Here is a 19555-nt window from a genome sequence, read left to right as displayed (position 1 = left end):
ACTTCTGCGTGTGCTACTTCCAAATACAAAGAAGGGCAGGCCCCGGGGACAGTGCCTACCCTGCCCGGTTCTCCCTGGGTCCACCCTCAGCGCCATGTAGAGATAAATAAGTGGCCGTGGGGCAGAGAGGGGACACCATCCTGGCTTCTGTTCCCTGCCCCTGTCTGGCTCTGGTGCGTTCCCGCCACTGTCCCCTGTTCCCTGGATGGGCAGCGTGCTGGACAGCCAGCCCCCAGCCGCTAGGAGGACGAGGCGGGTGGGGTCAGCCGGAGGGGCTGCGCTCAGAGGAAAGGCAAGCCACGTCCTCTCTGCCTCCTCTTTCCCTCCCCTTCTCTCCTGGTGACAAAGCCGTGATTCCTGAGCAGCCCCTAGGCCTCGGGGGAGAAATTTGATGGACCCCACAAGCGCCAGGTGGAGCATAGTTAAAATGGCCCTGGGTGTGGCTTCAGGAAGGGCTGGATCAAGCACACAGGGTTCGTCCCGGCCTCCCATCCAGCGTCCATGCTGCTGCCAGGAGCCTGGCTTCTCCTGCCTTCCCTGCGCCTCAGAACCACTCAGCAAAACACGGACAACCTGATGACCAGCCTTGACACGGGGCAGGAAGGAGGGTCCGGCTTGGGCAGGGTGGAGTGGCTCAGGTCACCGCATGCTGGGGCTCCAGGGACTCCGAGGGAGGGGACCGTCTTGAAGGGAGGGAGGATGGGGATGAGTATGGCAGCGAGACTCAGCTGGGAAGGTGTCCCCAAGGGAGCAGGGACATCCAGAATGCTGGTGGTCAGCAGGTGCCAGGCCCCGAGGACCTCTGGCCACAGCCGGGAGCTGATGGGAGACAGTGCCTGGAGTGCTGCTCTGTCCCCCATGATGTTGCACCTCGGGCTCCAGAGCAACGGGCCTCACCTGCCTGGCCAGAAGCCTCCGAGCCCTGAGCAGAGGAACCTTTCTTTCTTATAAGCCCACGGCCTCAGGTATTGTGTTACAGTCACCGGAGAGCCGACCACACGAGCTTTCCTTGCCTCGGTGTCTGAATGTGACCTCCCGTGGGGGGTGGCACTGGGTCTCCTAACTGCACGTCCCCACCCAACACACACACATTCGTGAACACAGGGAACCTGCCATGGATCAGGTGACAGAGACTGCAGGGGACAATGGAGATCCAGCTGTGGTCCCCCAGGGCTGCCCTGAGCTTTCTGCATGGATGTGACCCTGTCCTTGGGGTGGCCCATGTGCCTGGGGCTCAGCCATGACTGGGGTGTGTCTGTCCCCCTCTGTAGGTGTCCACCGTCTGCTGGCCGTAAGGGCCCTGTGGGCCTGGGCTGGGGGTCTGTGTCAGGCCAGGGTCTCTGTGTCAGGCCGGGCGCGGGGCTCCCTCCGCCACCCCAGGGCTGAGCTAGGGGTGGTGGCCAGGGCTCTTCTGGTCTCCACTGCATTCCCCCGGGGCCAGAAGCGTTGTCCTGACGTCCAGTGGCCGTCTGTCAATGGAGCGCATGGGCCTGTGACCACGTCGAGGGGGCTGGCGCTGTCCCCACACTCCCCTTCATGGACACGCCTGCCCTTGTCCCTGGCTCCTGCAGGCACACGCTGCAGCTGAAGCCCAGGCAGGTGGCCTGGGGACCGTGGGAACAGGCCCGGGGTCTCTGTTCTTTCTTATTCAACGATGCTGACCCCACTGTGTGCCAGACACAGGGGACCCAGCAGCCACCAGCAGCCACCAAGACATGGTCCTGTCCCCACAAAGCTCAGGCTTCCACCAGAGTCCCAAGGCATCTGTGGACTGTGACCAGGAATGAACGGGCCATGGAGGGGGACAGCACCCCACAGGAGGGGCGTGTCCATGTCCATGAGGGGGCGTGTCCTGCGAGAAGGGCGTGTCCATGTGCGTGGGGGCGGGTCCATATGTGTGAGAGGGGGCGTGCCCATGTGCGTGAGAGGGGCATGCGCAAGGGGGGTGTGCGCCTGTGCACGTGTGTGTGCGTGTGCGCGTGCGCAGAGCTCTGTGCACTCAGCACCCAGTGCAGGGCGGGCCCCTTGCAGGACCGACCTGGAGGAGCAGCTGCGTGTGGGACGTCCCGTGCGGCCCCCCCCTGGTCCCAGTGACAGCACCCTCCCACTCAGGGCGCCCACGGTGGCCGCAGAATACAGTCCCCACCAGGTGGAAGGATTCTTTTTAATTAAATAAATTAATATCATTTTTTTTATCAGAATAAATCGTTAAATATCGCTATGCGGAGCCCGAAGGTCCAGAGTCCTGCCGAAACACGACGTCCTTGCCACGAGGGACCCGGGGGCCGGGGGTGGAGCGGCGACAGGTGGGGGGGCAGAGCCATCCAGGGCCGGGCCGGCCTCCGCGGGATCCACAGGGAGCAGAAAAGCCCCAAGGGGGTCCCCTTGAAGCTCTCCCACTGGGAGATCCCGGTGCAGTGGCAGTCCAGTCCCCCCTGCAATCTCATTTGCAGCCGGTCCCCCCTGAGATCTGGCTGGCAGCCAGTCCCCCCTGCGGTCCCACTGGCACCTGGTCTCCCCCTGCAGTCTCATTGGCAGCGGGTCTCCCTGCAGTCCCACTGGCAGCCGGTCCCCCCTGCGGTCCCGCTGGCTGCCGGTCCCCCCGGAGATCTGGCTGGCAGCCGGTCACTTGCAGGTGTACATCTCGGTGCGCTCGCTGCAGGTGTTGCAGCGCACGAAGCAGCACCAGTGGAACTTGCAGTTGCACTGCCACACGCGCGCGTACTGGTGCGTGTTGTAGCCGCGGCCGCAGCACATGAGGTCGCAGCCGCTGGCCTGCGGCGCCGTCTTGTTGCAGGCGCGGCCCTGCGTGCCCACGCTGCCCGTCACCGGGTCCTCCTCGCAGTAGTTGGGCGACTTCTCGATGTAGACCAGGTCGGTGTCCATGGGCTTGCGGTAGGACAGGGGCTTCTTGATCTTGAGGAAGGTGGGCCTCTTGTTGCGGCTGGCGCGCACGGGCTCCACGTGCACCGCCTCGTTGTACTTGTCCTTGAGCACGTAGCCCAGCTCGCGGAAGCGCGGCAGCGTGGTCCAGCAGGTCTTGGTGGTGCACGAGCCGGACACGCCGTGGCACTTGCACTCCAGACGCATGTTCTCCTCCAGGATCTGCGGGGGACAGGCACAGGTCACTGGGCGCCCACCAGCCCCCCGGGGTCCCTCCACCCAGGTGTCACCCTGTGGGAGCCCTCTTTGGCCCAGATGTCCCCTCTGGGCCCAGGGATTTGAGGTCCATTTTGCACTGACATCTAAAAACAGGGAGGGCTCATTGGCAAACATGGGCCATCAGGCAACGGCTGGGGTGATGTCCAGACACCTAAGAGCTGGAGAGCTGGGCAGGGCACGCCCATGCCCCTCATCCCAGCCCCTCGGGAGGCTGAGGCAGGAGGATCCCAAGTTGGAAGCCAGCCTCAGCAACTGTGAGGCCCTGAGCAGCTCAGTGAGGCCCTGTCTCTAAATAAATGCAAAATAAGGTTGGGGTCGGGGCTCAGGGGTGGAGGGACCCTGAGTTCAATCCCTGGTTCCAAAAAATAAAGAACTGGGAGAGCTGGACTCTGCCCAGTGGCATAGATGCTGTCCCCAAGACCAGCCCCTCAGCCCTACCCTGCAGGGGATGCAGTGGAGACACACGGGGGAGACGTGTCCTGGCCCTGGGGAACTTGCCTGGCATCATGTGCACGGGGAACAGGTCCCAGAGTGTCCCCAGGACCACCAGCTCAGGTGCCAGGTGGACGCCCATCGAAGCTGAGGGGACAAAGGGTGCTACCCGCACTGCGTGGGCCATGGGGGAGGAGACAGTGAACCCCACTAGCCAACCCCGGGGACAGGAATGAGTCTCGGAGATGCAGGGGGACACAAGTCCCCCACTAGAGTCAGGACCTGGCTTCTTTCCATCAGGCTCAAGGGTGGGTGGGACTGGACTCTGTCCCTTAGGAGCCTGATGGGGGGGGTCTGATGAGGACCTCCGATGTGGGGGGGCTGGCCAGGGCCACCAGGGTCCACTGGGCAGTGCAGATCAGTTCCTGGACGTCCCTAGGGACACCTATATTTGAGATGGCTCTGAAGTGACCATGGACACCCTTCGTAGAGTTTTGCACACACACCGGCTGTCCCCGTGGTAGGACGCACCGTGGGTCTGACGGCCAAGAAGCAGGTGACAAGATGCCAACGTCCTTAGTCGGCAATAACATCCAGATCCAGGTCACAGAGAGACCCCCACCTCCCACTTGCTGGGGTGGCCGGGATGAGGACACGCGGTGGGTGACGATGTGCAGAAATGGGGACCCTCCCGCCCTACTGTGGGGACGTAAAATGTCACTTGAGGGACGCCTGGAAACACGGACCCCAAGACCCGGTGCCTGCAGACACCAAGGGACACGGAGACACGTCCACGTGGAAACCTGTGCCACAGACGCCCGCAGCACCCACCAAGGAGACATGGGCACCCAAGGCTCCCAGCTGACGGACGGGCACGTGGGGTGTGGCAGAGCCCTGTGTGGGTGCCTGTCCCTGTCACCCAGGGAGGGACCTGGGAGCCTTGCTCAGGAAGCTCCAGACCCGGGTAGCAGGTCCGAGGGCTCGTCTGTGTGTCCAGACAGGGTGACAGAGACGAGGGGTGCTGGCGGGGACACAGGGTGCGGCCACAGGTTTCTTCTTGAGGTGACAAGATCCTATACAACTGAGTGTGACGTCACCTCAGTAAGGACAGCTGCTACCAACACGAGAGGCCATAGCTGGGGCAGGCAAGGGTGTGGACAGAGGGGTCTCTAGTGCATGGAGATCACGACGTTCAACTGGAAGAGCTTGTTGAGAGTCGGATGATGGCAGCCGGGGGCCGGGGAGAGGCGGGGCCGGGGAGAGGCGGGGCCGGGGAGAGGCGGGGCCGGGGAGAGGCGGGGCCGGGGAGAGGCGGGGCCGGGGAGAGGCGGGGCCGGGGAGAGGCGGGGCCGGGGAGAGGCGGGGCCGGGGAGAGGCGGGGCCGGGGAGAGGCGGGGCCGGGGAGAGGCGGGGCCGGGGAGAGGCGGGGCCGGGGAGAGGCGGGGCCGGGGAGAGGCGGGGCCGGGGAGAGGCGGGGCCGGGGAGAGGCGGGGCCGGGGAGAGGCGGGGCCGGGGAGAGGCGGGGCCGGGGAGAGGCGGGGCCGGGGAGAGGCGGGGCCGGGGAGAGGCGGGGCCGGGGAGAGGCGGGGCCGGGGAGAGGCGGGGCCGGGGAGAGGCGGGGCCGGGGCTGGCCAGCAGGTCCTGCGTTAGACAGGAGCAAGGTGGTCCATGGGCTGTTGCACAGTGGGGTGACTGTTCCAGAAGCCCTGCCAGGCCACCATGGGTAGCAGCGGGCTGTACATTTTTACAAGCCAAGGGGACGAGCCTCTGAGTGTCTTCCCTAAGAGCTTAAGTGGCTGCCTTTTGGGGTCTGTGAGTTACGCCTGAGAAGGTGGCTTTGTTGAAAAAGGCAATGAGAACATCCAGGGGCGGTGGCCCACGCCTGTCGTCGCAGCAGTTGGGGAAGCTGAGGCAGGAGGATCTCAAGTTGGAGGCCGGCCTCAGCCACGTAGTGAGACCCTGTCTCAAAACATTTTAAAAAAATCTAAAAAGATAAAAATTTGAAAAAGCTGGGGCTGTGGGTCAGTGGTCAAATGGCTCTGGATTCGATCCCCAATACCTACCCACTCCCCAAAATGGGAGGGCCCTGGCAGGTCGGCCACAGGGAGTGTGATTGCTTTGGTGACCTGGGCACGATCCCCAGATCCCAGGGCTGGCCGCAGGGTCCTGGGTCCCTGGCGCTCCACTCCTGACCGGGTGGCCTGCCCCCGGAATGTCCTCTGTGGCCCTGATAGCCTGAGGCCCTGGCAGCGCTGAATGGGCCCAGGATCAGGTGACACCAACCCGACCTGCAAGCACTGCACTTCGGGAGCCTCGGTGACCACATTGTGTCCCCACTAAGCCGGGCACAATCACGGCTGCCCCAGCCAGGGCTGGTCACCCAGCGGGCACCCGCCCCTCCCCGAGGTCAGGGACAAGAGGGTGCACGGGAGGCACAGAGCGGCTCTCTCCCTCCCCCAGGCCCAGGGGGCGTCCAGTGCCTGGGCTGTCCCCAGGGGACACGGTCCTCCCCGTCTCCTCCCGTGGGACCATCTGGCTCCCGCCCCTCGAGGCGTTGCTGGAGACCCCAAGGTGACAGCCCTGGGCGCACCTCCCCAGAGACGGCCCCACGACCTTGCCTAGCAAATGCCCCAACTCAGCCTTTGGCCTGCGCAGTCGCCCGTGGAATGTTCCGGAAGCCCTGCCAGGCCACCAGGGTCAGACCCGTGAGGCTGGAGGGAGGTGAAGTCTGGCCCCCAGAGGGACCAAGCCGAGGGGTCAGCTGAGGGCTTGAAGCCACTGGCCCGAAGGACCTCACTATGGAGGTCTGCACGGTGCCGCGGGGTCCTGGGTTCGGGCCCCAGCTGCGTAAGAACGTGGGGGCTGCACCATGTTTCCTCCGGCCACTGCGTTCCCCTGACCCACCTGCTGTTTTCATAGGTCACCCCCTGTAGCCTCCGCATCAGGGCAGTCAGACCCCACGGGAGCTTTGCTGGGTCTCACGTCCCTTGTTAGGCAAAGTTTCCAAGTTCATCTGTGGGGGTCGCATGTGTCAGCTTCCTTTTTCCTGGCTGAATAGTATTCCACGACACAGATGGACACACCTGGTCCACCCATCCCTCAGTGGCTCAGCCGTCCCTCCGTAAACTCTCTTTCACTTCTCAGTCCAAAAATGCCCAGTCACCTGGCCACCTGTGCGGGGACATGTATTGCATGGCTTCTCCGTGGCAGGGCGGAGCCGACCCTCAACCCCTTGACTCTGGGCCTTCCCATGGGGCTGCCTGTTCCTGAAGGCCCGACTTTGTCACCACTCCAGAGACCCAACACAGCAGGTGGCCCAGCAGGGACGTAGCCCACAAGCTGTTCCCGTGGCTGGCCACGGGCTCTGGGGACCACCCTGGAGCAGGGTGGGCTGAAGGGGTGGTGCCTGCAGAGGCAGAGCGTGGCCCCGGCTGGAGGGGCAGAGCCCGGACCTGCTGGGGACGGGAAGGACATTCTGCATGGCCGGTCGGGGAATCCGTCTTCCTCTGACAGGTCCCCCCGGGAAGTGCCACCAGAGCCCAGGACGACTCGGGTGCAGGGCCCACACCCCGGAGAGGAACTCTCCAGAAAAGTCCTGCTTCCAAGGGCTGCCCGTGGGAACAGGGGGACTCGCCCAAGGGACTTGGATGGTGACCACAGGGTGGTGGCCCTGATGTGCGCACTGCAGAGTGCAGTCCCCTCCTCTCGGCCAGGGACCCCATGCCGGTCCCCTCCCCTCAAGATGCCCATTACCCAGGACCCCAACGGCTTCTCTGCCTTCTTACCCAACCTGAGTTGAGCCAAGACCCCCGTAGCACCCTGACGGGGACAGAGGTCCTTCCACACGCGTGGTGGACACGGCCACACCCCAGGTGGCGGGTTTCAGCCGACAAGTGACTTGGAGCAGGCAGGAGTCGGGAGGCCAGGCGCTCAAGGTGGACAGGGAGCCAGCTGCAGCAGCAGGGATAGGTTGCCATGGTATAAATTGTGATTCCTGGAGCTTAGGCAGCCATCTTGTGACCAACGGGCCAGAAACCCAGAGGCTAGCTGGGCAACCCTGGCAGAGGAGAAGGTCACCACGAAACCATCTCACAGAGTGACCGGGGGGCCTCTAAAAGAAATTACATCCAGGCCTTTCTTTTGCAAGAAAAAGGGAGGCCAAACCCACGTCATCCAAGCCACGTCCAGTTCAGTGATTTTACTTGCAGCCAAATGCACCTCAGGTCACTTGTTCCCCTCTGTCATGTGGCCGCACCGCCGCAGTGGGGCATCGGGTCTAAGGAAGGGCTGGTTCTACCTCCAGTGCTGTGTGGCTCTAGGCAAGTTTCTTTCCCTCTCTGGGCCTTGGTTTTCCCCATGCATAGGATGCAGTTAGAAGGAGACAGTAGAGAGAGGTGACAGGGACATCAGAGGACAGGGTCAGGTGGGGAACAGAAGCATGTTGGCACAAGAATCAGGTCGTCCCCAATGTCCCCGGAGTTCTGAGGGGCAGGAGCTACAGAGACGCAGGAACTGGCCTCTCCTCAGGGGCCTCCCTCCTCTGCTTCCTGCCTCCCGTCCCCTCCTGGCCTCCCCACCGCCAGCTGCCGGGCTTCCCTCAGCCACAGCTGTGCCCCTCTGGGAAACTCTGGGAAACTCAGGTCACAGTGGAAATGGCTTTTTTTTTTTTCTCTGTAAACATCTGCAGTCTTTCCCTTTGGTCACATTCCTTAAGTCGCCCGGATGCCCTGACGCTCCCGCCTGGCTCAGGTGGGGACTGCAGGGAAAGCCACACTCTTCTGGGACGCGGCTGTGTGGCCCGGACGGCACAAGGAGGCAGGGAGGCTGGCCCGGCCTCAACCAAACCTGACCAGAGGTCCCTGGTCCAGCCGGTTCTGAAGGGAGTATCTGCACGTCACAGCTTCTCCGGTGCCACCCGTGGCCCCTGTTGTCCTGGGGTCAAGGCCCAGATCTGCTGCCTGGCCCTGGGTCTGCTAGGTCCCTTTCTTGGCTCAGTGGTCTGCCTGGCCGTCACTGCCCCACACACCTGGCCTTGCACACGCAGGCTCACACACACTCACACACACCCTCAGGCAGGAAGGGGGCCCAGGCCCGGCCTCTGCTCTGCTCACCTGCAAACTCGGGCAAACGGCAGCCCCATCCAGGGCGCCCTTCCCAGTCCCGTCTCAGACGCGGAACAGCGGAGGCCCAGGAGGCCACTCCCAGTGCAGCCTCCTGACCTGGCCTCTTTTTCCTGAGCGGTCGTACCTGGACACAGCTGGGTTGACCCAGGAGTAGAGGTGGCCTCTGATGTGCCCTGAAGTGGAGGGTGGGCAGGAACCGTGGCCTGTGGCCCAGAGTGAGGCAGCCGGGTGACCCTGCTGTGTCAGGGAGGGACACGGACCCGCCACACCCACACTTCCCTCCCCATCCCCGGTTCCTTCACCTGCTACCACCGGGCAGTTTCGTCCCTGCCCTGGGTGGGGGCCTTGAGGCGGGGAGGCCGGGGGTGGAGGCTGAGCCTCACCCATGGAGGCTCTGAAGGGAGGCAGCCCCCCACCTGCCTGGCAACGTTTTCAACAGAACCGGGCCAAGCACAGAGATGGGGTATCGGTCAGCGGTGGGCACTGTCCCTCCTGCTCAGGGTGACGCCAGAGCAGGAGGTGACTCGGGGTCCACCTTCAAAGCCTTGTGGGTGGCACGACGGGACGCCTGGGGTGGCTTCACGGGGCCCTGGCTCTCTCCCCATCCACTCCCTCTGCGGCCTCCTGGGTCCCTCCAGGCCTCTTGCTGTCCCCACGTGGGCCTGTGCTTGCCTGTGACCCTGCAGTTCCCTGTCCCCACGGCTCCCTCTCCTTCCGCTGCCTGGTGACACGTCTGTGGTCTCCCCGTCCCCTCTGAGCCACAGGGTCTGACACCCTGTGCTCTCCTGCTGGTCACCACACGTCTGGAGTCCAGGGGCAGGGACATGGGCTCTCTATCCCCTGCTGTGTCCCCAGCCCCTAGGACAGTGCCAGGACACACTGGTAAATGACCGAGGGCAGTGACAGAGGAACCCGGTGGCTGGGACTCGGTTCCTGTCTGCCCCGTGGGTGACGGCGGAGCCAGTGTCCACACCGCCTGCTGGCCTGTGCCCTGCCCCACCTAGCACCTCGGGGACACGCCACCTGCTCCGTCCCTCCTCCCTCGGTGGCCAGAGAGCTGGGCTCCTGGAGGGACCGATGGCGATGGTGGACTCTGGTCACACCAGGGATGTGCAGCCGCGTGGACACGGTCCACAGGGGTTCTCGGAGGCCATGTCACCAGAGCCAAAAGGCGAGACACTCAGTGTCCCTCAGGGGACGGACAGACCCTGAGAATTAATGGAGCCAGGTGGAGCCTCTGTGTTTCTCTTTGACCCCATGAACTCAGTTAAGGAAAAAAAAAAAAAAGCTGAGCCAGGCCTGGTGGCACTCGCCTGTCATCCCAGCAACTTGGGAGGCCAAGGCAGGAGGTTCACCAGCGGGAGGCCAGCCTCAGCCACTCAGCGAGGCTCTGTCTCTAATAGAATGTAGAAAGGGCTGGGGTGGGGCTCAGTGGCTGAGCACCCCTGGGTCAGTCCCTGGTACAAGAAGAAAAAGAAAGGCCTGAGACGCTGTCACTCAGCATCCCTGGGAACTGGGGACCACAGCGTCCCGCCAGGGTCTGGGCCTCAGCCGCTGCCCCAGATGCACGCAGCCCACTGGGCTCTCCTCCTGTCTGCTCCCCAGGCCGCCGCCCTTAGAGGCCCCGCCCACCAGGAGCCACGCCCACTAGGGCCCCACCCACAATGCCCCCTGCCCACCACCAGCCACGCCTACGCCATGCACCGCTCACCTGGGCCTCACCACAGGCCCCGCCCACCACAGGCCCCGCCCATCGGGCTCCATCATAGGTCCCACCCACAGTGGGTCACACCCACCCAGAGCCCCGCCCACCACCATGCCACGCCCATCTGGGATCCCGCCCACAGGCTCATCATAGGCCATGCCGACCACAGGTCCCGCCCAGTGTGGGCCACGCCCACCCAGGGCTCCACCCACTGGGTGTTTTCATAAGTTCCTCTGCCCCGTCTGTCCTTCTAGAACCATCCAGTGGACTGTCCCCCACAGCCAGGGGGAGAGGGCCCCCGTCTGCCCTAGAACCATCCAGTGGACTGTCCCCACGTCCAGGGCTCGTGCTGGCTGGGTGCCTGTGAGATGCACATCCCACAGGGCTTCTGTCCTCCAGAATTGGCCTGTGTGGTCGGGTGACCACGAGGCCAGGCAGCGTCTTGCCACAGGAGACGTGGCCCAAACAGGCCTGTGTGTCCTGCAGAGGGACTGGCGACCCGCTCCCTGAGGCCCGGGACCTAGCCCCAGGCCTGCGCCACTCTGCCACCCCATCACATTGTGCCCGTTTGGGTGACTTGCTTGTGACTTCCCTGTCTGGCTCCTGAGTCGTGCAGAGGTCACCTGCCACTCCGGAGGTGCTCAGCCCACTCTCTGGGGAGGGGACATTGTGTACATGGGGGGCCAGTGAATGAACGAGAGCCCTCGTCGGGAGGCCGCGGGGCCACCCTGGTGTGGGATCTGGGGGGAGAGGCCGGGCTCCCTCCACAGAGGATCAAGGCTGAGCTGCCCGGGGAGGACGCAGGTGGGGCCTGGCTGAACCACACTGGGCCTCTGACCACCCCCTGAGCTGCCCAGACCCTGGCAGGACGTGGCCTGGGTGGCCCCCGCCCTGGAACGGGGATGAGGTGAGGGGGACAGAGCTGTCCTTTCCTCATTTTGTGTGGGGCTCGGGGGGTCCCCAAAGCTGGTATTCAGGACAGGGAGCTGGAGTCCATCAGCTCTGTGACCAGCTGGGGACATGGGTGCAGACAGGCCTCCTCCGAGAGATGGGCCATTCCCTGGTCAAGTCCCATTCTGGGGCTGGGCAACTGGGAACCACAGTCATCTCATCCCTTGTCAGACTCCAGCTGAGGCTGAGCCTCTCCCCCTGGGTGGAGGTGGTGGAGGATGCTTGGGGAGTAACCGATTCCTCGGTGCTTTCGATTCTGAGTTTGTTTTTTGGTCCCAGGGATTGACCCCAGGAGCGTTTAACCCCTGAGCACCACCCCCAGCCCTTTTTATACTTATTTAGAGACAGGGTCTCACCGAGTTGCTCAGGGCCTCACTAAGTGGTTGAGGCTGGCCTCCAACTTTTGATCCTCCTGCCTCAGCCTCCCGAGCTGCTGGGATGACAGGCGTGGGCCACCACAACCGGCTCCTAAGTGCTTTGAACTCTTAAGAAGCACTGCTGAATCTGAGACCTGGGTTCAGAGGGACTCGGACTTTTGTCTCAGCCCTGCCACCGAGAGTTCCGTGACTTCAGGGGCCCACCCTCAACCACTGAGGCTCACTGGCTAGCCCCAATGTGTCCACAGGAGGGTGAGGGGACACAGAAGGCCCTGGACCTGCGCCTGGCCACAGCCCAATCCCACAGCCCGAGTGACCCATAAGGGACAGGGCTTTATGTGGCTCCTGGTCTGGAGGCCGGCAGAGTCCCATGGCATGGTGTGGCACCTGGTGACGGCCTTGTCCCTGGAGGGGGCTCTGTCTCAGGGGAGACAGAGCAAGCCAGCAGCTGGGGGTCTCACTTGCTGGTCTTATAAAGCCAGTGACGCCATCCTGGTGGGGGGAACCCCTCATGGCCTCCCCTCGTCCTAATCCCAGCAGCTTGGGAGGCTGAGGCAGGAGGATCGCAAGTTGGAGGCCAGCCTCAGCCACTTAGCCAGTTCCTAAGCCACTCAGGGAGACCCCTGTCTCTAAATAAAATGTAAAAAGGGGCTTAGTCGTTGAGCACCCCGCCCTGGGGTGCCCAAAACGACCCTGCCAAACTTTACCCCCCTCGAATTCCTCTCTCTTTCTCTCTCTCTCTCTCTCTGAAAACTGGGCCGACAAGCATTCAGGGTCACTAAATATAGCAAGTAAATCACTCAGAGGTGCCACATGTGCCCAGGGCCTGTTTTACGCTTGAGTTGCGAACCATTGAGAGCCGGAGCGGTCATTCAAATGCTGTCAGCCTCCCAACTGGGAACCCGTCCAGGGGGCCGGGGGACCTCGCCCTGAGCACACCAGCCGAGGTCAGTGGCCTCCACCGGCTTCCAGGGCACAGCCAGAGCCAGACTCCTCCGGCGGGGTCCAGGGATGACGGCCCACCTCCCCGGGCCCTCCGCCCCCTCCCTCCTGCGCTGGCCTTGGGGCTCTGTCCAGTGGGAGTCCCCGGGTGCCTCCCTTCCTGTTGGACACTCACCTCTCACGGGGTGTGTGGGGGTGTCTCTCTGGCCACCCAAATAGTGTCCCATCAGCCCATGCCCTCTCCTCCTGATGACTAGCGTTTGTCACTCTCTGACAATAGAGTCTCTGCCCGTTGGACTGTTTGTTTGTGTCCTGGCTGGTCCCTGGAATGTCACCTCCCTAAAGGCCAGTGCCGCGTCTAATCCCAGAGCCCCAAAGAGCACCAGACCCATAAATAGGTGCTTAATAAATATCTTTGCTGAATGAATGGACGCGCGGATTTCAGGCCTTTCTCTCGGCGGGTCGGGTGATCTCACTGGGAAGATGGCCAACTCCCCAGCAGTGAGATCACCTTTTCACCCCTCGGTGCGGCCAGCCAGCCTTCCACGGGACTGTCCACTCATGCCTCTGTCCACCCAGCCAACCGTCCTCAGGTCCAGCCAGCCAGATGTGATATTCACCCCATCCACCCACCCACCCATTCATCCACCATCCACCCCCATCCACCATCCACCCACCCACCCATCCATCTAGCATCCATCCACCATCCAATCATCCACCCATCCATCTGTCCACCATCCATCCACCCATTTATTATCCACCCATCCACCCACCTATCCATCCATCCATCCATCACACACCCATCCATCCATCCATCCATCCACCCACCCATCCATCCATCCATCCATCCATCCATCCATCCATCCATCCGCCCATCCATCCATCCATCCATCCACCCATCCATCCGCCCATCCATCCACCCATCCACCCATCCACCCATCCACCCATCCATCCGCCCATCCATCCATCCATCCATCCACCCATCCACCCATCCGCCCACCCACCCATCCATCCATCCATCCATCCATCCATCCATCCATCCATCCGCCCATCCATCCATCCATCCATCCACCCATCCATCCACCCATCCATCCACCCATCCACCCATCCACCCATCCACCCATCCATCCGCCCATCCATCCATCCATCCATCCACCCATCCACCCATCCGCCCACCCACCCATCCATCCATCCACCCATCCATCCGCCCATCCATCCATCCATCCATCCATCCACCCATCCACCCATCCATCCATCCACCCATCCACCCATCCACCCATCCACCCATCCATCCATCCATCCATCCACCCATCCATCCACCCATCTGCCCACCCACCCATCCATCCACCCATCCATCCACCCATCCATCCACCCATCCATCCACCCATCCATCTGCCCACCATCCATCTATCCACCCACCATCCATCCATCCATCCATCCACCCATCCATCCATCCATCCACCCATCCATCCATCCATCACACACCCATCCACCCATCTATCCATCTACCTATCCATCATCTGTCCATCTGTCCATCCACACACCCACACATCCATTCATCCCTCTATCATCCATCGGTCTGTCCATCCGTCCGCCCGTCCGCCAACCCACATACCCACCCCCACCCTCCCATCTCGCCATCCACGCATTTAAGCCGGGCCCCAAGCAGATGCCATCATCCTGGGTCCCTGTGCCCTCCGCCCCCTCCAGGTCCCTGCCTCGGGCGGCAAGTCCCCTTCTCCCTCTCTGGGACGCCAGCCCTCGGGAAGCAGGAACGCTCTCTTTGTCCCTGAGTCCCTGTGCCTAAAACCGAGCTGCGCACAGTAGGTCTCAGGAGAAGGTGGTTGAAGGGACACGCTCTCCCTGTTGTGGCCACAGCCTCGTAGCTACCACACCGACGGCCTCTGGAGGCCCTTGGTGACCGCGTGAGTGGACAAAGGAGCCAGGCAGCGGGCCCCAGGCCCCCACTTTGGCCATCAGCCCCGATCTGGAGTCAGGGACCCTGTGGGCCTCGGTCCCCTCGTCTGTCAGAGGGAGCCCCTTCCCGGGTCCCCTTGGGCACAGGCCCCCCGAGTCCACAGAGAGGGAGGACCCAGGGCAGCCTGGGGCTGGGGGCGTCTGGAATAAGACCTCTGCACCGCGGGTCCCCGGAGCCAGTCCTGAAGGTAGAGGCTGGGGCCGAACACGGGTGGTCCTGGCTCGGCTGTCCCCAGCCACGCAGGGATTCCCTGGCAAACCTCCAATGTTATGTCAGGTGGCCACAGCACTCTATCCACAAACAACTTGAGGAGACAGGAAGTGGACGGCAGAGGGGAGGCCGGTCCAAATAGGGTGGTGGGAAGGGCCTCCTTGAGAGGTGACATTTGAGCAGAGACCGGAGGTGAGGGGGGGTGGACGTGGGGGGATAGCCGTCCAGGCAGGGGAGATGGCAAGTGCAAAGGTCCTGGGGTAGGGAGGGACCCAGTGTGTTTGAGGAGTCACAAGGAGGCGAGTGTCAATGGGAACAGAAGGGGCCAGGCAGGGATGGCAGAAGGGCAGGGGACCCTGGTGACGACTTTGACATCTATTCAGAATGACGGGCGCCATTGTGAGGCTGTGGGCAACAGAGAGGGTCGAACTTCCATTTGAAGACCACAGGAGGCCAAGCAGGGGCTTGGAAAGTGACATCGGTGGCTTTGGCCGGTGGCTGGGGGGTGTAGGTAGTTATTGGGGTGCAGAGGGGCCTCAAGCAGGGAGTGCGGAATTTGGAAAGACGCTGTGGGTGGCACTGGGCTGCGGTTCTTGGGGGGTCAGGAAAAGTCTGGGGTCAAGTTCAAGTTGTTATTTTTTTTGGTCCCAGGGATGGAACTCAGGGTCCCTCGACCCCTGAGCCCCAGCCCCAGCCCCTTTTTCTATTTTATTTAGAGACAGGGTCTCCCTGAGCTGCTCGGGGCCTCGCTCAGTGGCTGAGGCTGGCGGCCTCCGACCTGCCATCCTCCTGCCTCAGCCTCCCGAGCTGCTGGGATGACAGGCCCAGCTGCCCCCGGCCCTCTGTGGGCACTTACTCAGTCTGCACCAGATCTGAGGAGGACGTGGGCTCCTCCTGGCCTTTCCCCCCCAGGGCCCAGCTGAGGTGGCACAGTGACAGGCTGCCCAGTCGGGGCTGTGATGGAAACTCCCGGCCTCCCTGCCCAGAACAGAGGCCCAACCCAGTCCTCCCCGAGCCAGAGCAGGGTGTGACCCGCCGGCCCCCACGGCCTCTGGCCAGGACTCTCCACGCCCAGGGGACAGGAGCTCACTGCCAGCCTCCGCCTGCAGAGTGGACCCAGGACCCTGTCACCCCAGTGTCCACGATGCTGCCCTAAGACCCTCCCTGGACGGCACCCTGGACTGTCCCCCGCCAGGCCGAGGTCCTTCTCAGGGACATCACCACACAGGGATTCTCCTCCAGAGTCACCAAAGTGACCAGGATTGGGGACAGTGGCAGCTGCCGGCTCGGGGAGCCAGGTCCTCCGGATCCCCTGGCCCTGGCTCCAGGACACCCCCGCCCCTCCCGCCCGGTCCCCTCCCGCCCCTCCCCCCTGCAGATTTGATAACACCCAGGAGTCTCGGTCCCCTCCCGAGGACAAAGGAGGCGATTGTCCCCTTGGACGCCTTTTGACTTGCTCTCACCGAGGTGTAACTGAGCCCGACTCTCCCTGGGCCTCACCCTGTCCCCTCCCTCCCCGTCCCCGGTTTCAAAGGAGCCCCTGGCTGCGGGGCCAGAAGCCACCCTGGGAATGGCCCCGGGGGACATCAAGTGGCTGGCACTGAGACCCCTGGGCTGGCGCGATCCCGGTTCCAGCCTCGGAGCAGAGCGCCGACTGTATACCCACGAGCACCCCCACGCCACAGCCGTGCCCTGCCACTCCCCGCCACCAAGGGCCACATCGAGGGCCACACGTCACGGGGACCAAGGACCCGGACTTCCAGTCCAACCCATTCCAATGGACATCAGCTTGAACAGCCACTTGGACTGTGGTCACCGCCCCGGACGACGGCGCTCCAGACCCCTCAGACACGTCCCCTCGGTCAGCCACCGCGACACCCTGTGGTGACGGCCCTGTCTCAGGTGGGAAGGCCGAGGCACAGAGAGGCCAAGGGACTTACCCAAGGACACACAGGAAGCAGCAGAGAGCAAGGACGCACCCCACGAGGAGGGTCCCATCCTGAGTGACCTGAACTATAGTCCCCACGCGTCCCCAAGTCAGGGGGCCTGAGGATGTCAAGGCCACCAGGGAACCTAGGGTGTCAGGACCTGGAGAAGATGGGGGGAGGCTGACCCGGGTCCAAGACCCCTGCGGCCTGTAGGTGGCTAAGGACTGAGTTGGGATCCCAGGGTAGCACCTGTCCGCTGTGCAGCCCCAGGCAACTTGCTTGACCTCTCTGTGCTTCCACTGTCCCATCTGCAGGACGGAGAGGACAGAGACCGCTCCTCACAGGGGTCCTCGGGGCTCTTGGGGCTCACATGAGCCCCCTGCCACGAGCGCTACCCTTCAAGTGACCTGCATCCTCACGGCCACTAACGAACGAGGCCACTTCCTGGTGTGAGTTCTGTCCCCCTCTCCCCCAGTCCGTAGGGACTAGGGGACAGGGAGAGCTTGCTCACCTTGCTGTCCCCCAGGCTGGGCTGTCCACCGCCCGCCCCCCCCGCCCCAGGCTGCCTGTGTCCATGCCAGATTGGGGATGCCGGGGTCTCAGATTGGGGACGCTGGGACCCACGGATGTTTCCCTTCTCCTCGGGAAGGGCTGGCCTCCCTTTATCTTGTCCCCTCCCTTCCTGGGCACTGACCACGGCTATCGCCTGTGGCATCAATGACGGGGACCTCATGGGCCTCACCCTGGCTGCGTGACTCGAGATGACTAGAAAACCTCCGGCCTCAGGAGCATCCTCCGCCCCGGGCCTCCCTGCCCCTGATCTCCGTGGCTTCTGCCCCGGGCACCTGTCCTGGCTCTTTTCTGTGGGTCTGGCCACCGCCAGGTCCCCCGCCGGCCCACAGGAGAGCTCCTAGTGCCACCTCAGCCCTTTAGGCACACCAGCACGTCACAGGAGCAGGAGGGAGGCTGAGCCGGGGCGGTCCTGGGTGCGAATCCTGCCGCTCCTCGCTCTCTCTCTGAGCCTGGCCCAGTCTCCCGTGCGTGGACTCAGGAGTCCCCAGGGGGGGAAGCGCCTCTAGCTGCACAACAAAGTGGCAGCTCTTGGAATGTTCCAGAAAAGGGTGTCTTCATGGGGCAGCAGAGGCTGGGCGGGGAGGCCGGAGTTAGCCCTTCCAAATAGGCCAGACCTGAGACTGACACCTGCTGAAGCCCCTTTAAGATGAGTCACAAGAAAGGTCCCCAAGAGGGACTGGAATAGTGGGAGCTGGGACAGGGGGTCCGTGCTACCTGGGGACAGAGTCGGAGCTGGTGACGCGAACTTTTGAGGGGAAAAGCGCCTCCCGGGGGCAGACGTGGCATGTGCCAAGGTCCTGAGGTAGAAATAGCCCGGCTCACCCCAGCTGGGAGCAGGGAGGGCAACTGGGCAGGACCTTGGGGTCTGGTGGTCCTCAGGACCCCAGGTCCTCCCCAGCCTCCTGTCACCCTTGACGGCCTTTCTGAGGACACAGGAAGGAACCTTTATGGAGGTGGGGGGGAATCTAAGGTCCCCGAGGCAGGAGATCTGCCCACTTCTGTGCCCGGGTGCAGGTGGCCCGGGGAGGTGGGGCTCGGCCGCTCAGGCCCTTGACGTGCCCTGAGTCACCATCTGGTCCCTCTTAGCTGACCACTCTTTCTGGTCAAATATGCAAGTGGCCCTCAGGACGCTGCCCGGAGCATAGCTCAGCCGGCCTTATCTGGGCCCCGCCCCAGGGGCCAGGGGCCGGTCCCTGCTGTCACCCCTGGCCCACGGGCTGCCCGGATCCGGGGTGCACTGGGACTCCAGGGCCCAGGAGCACCCAGACCAGACCGGGAGGACAGGAAGGGACAAGACCGACCCGCAGCCCTCCATGCGCAAGAGCCTGGGCAGGGCCGGGAGGGGACTCCGCAGCCCGGTGGCATTCCAACCCCCTGAGCTCACCTGCCCCGGGGCAGTGGCGCATTCCAGCAGGACCAGCCCCGTCCAGCCCCGCCATCCCGGCTGCTCTGCCGTCCCAGGCCCTGGAAGGGGCTGCCCAGGCCCCCAGAGCCGGCCTGGCATCTTGGGGACTTGTCCACCCCTGTCCCCGGGGCAGAAGTTGCAGAAATAGCAGAGGCCGGCTCAGGGCCACCCCAGGGGACGTTTTCTAGACTCTCAAGCGCATCCCGATCCCATCTCCCAGGCCACAGGGGGGCTGGACCTGGGAGCGGTCCACGCATCAAGGCCACCTCCCCTGGGGGCTGCCAGCCAGGAGCCTCTGCAGCGCGAGGGTCCCAGCACCTGCAGCCTGAGACAGCCAGACCTGCAGCTGGCTCCACGTCCCGCACCTGCACCCGGGGGCACCCATTTCTCTTCCTTATCCAGTGCTCATGGCCTCAGCTCAGCTCCTGACCCCGGCCAAGGCACCCTCGGCCACCCCAGGGGCCTTCCTGCAGGTCAGGCTTCCCAAGTGACCTCCTCTCCGCCCTGTCCCCGGGGCCCTGCCACAGGAAGTCCCCACGAGTCCTGTGTGACAGGATCTGACTCCCTGAGCCGACCTCCAAGGCTCCGAGTGCCTCCAGCCTCCTCGGCCTCACCACCCCTCACCCCTACTGCTTGTCCCCTGGCGCGCAGCCCCGAGTCACCATCTGGTTCCTATTAGCTGACTGGACTAGAGTGAGCCCCCCGGAGGGCACGGGCCATGGGCAGTTCCCTTCCCCGCTGCCCAAAGTGCGGTGGCCTGCGCCTGTCA

General features: G+C 63.6%; 1 protein-coding gene across 1 annotated transcript in view; it reads right to left on the bottom strand.

Moving 5' to 3' along the window:
* Nucleotides 1-530: 530 nt before the first annotated feature.
* The window catches only part of WNT7A (Wnt family member 7A), a 31797-nt gene continuing 12772 nt past the window's right edge, over nucleotides 531-19555 (bottom strand). Inside the window, exon 4 of the mRNA XM_081276270.1 lies at nucleotides 531-3105. Coding sequence (XP_081132396.1) covers nucleotides 2626-3105 — 480 coding nt within the window. The 3' untranslated portion in view covers nucleotides 531-2625. The remainder of the gene's footprint in view (nucleotides 3106-19555) is intronic.

The sequence above is a fragment of the Spermophilus citellus genome (assembly GCF_964194105.1).
Source record: "Spermophilus citellus genome assembly, chromosome: 19".
NCBI classification, from domain to species: Eukaryota; Metazoa; Chordata; class Mammalia; order Rodentia; family Sciuridae; genus Spermophilus; species Spermophilus citellus.
Note: the sequence above shows the minus strand (reverse complement) of the source record. Positions and strands in the feature narration are given on the sequence as shown.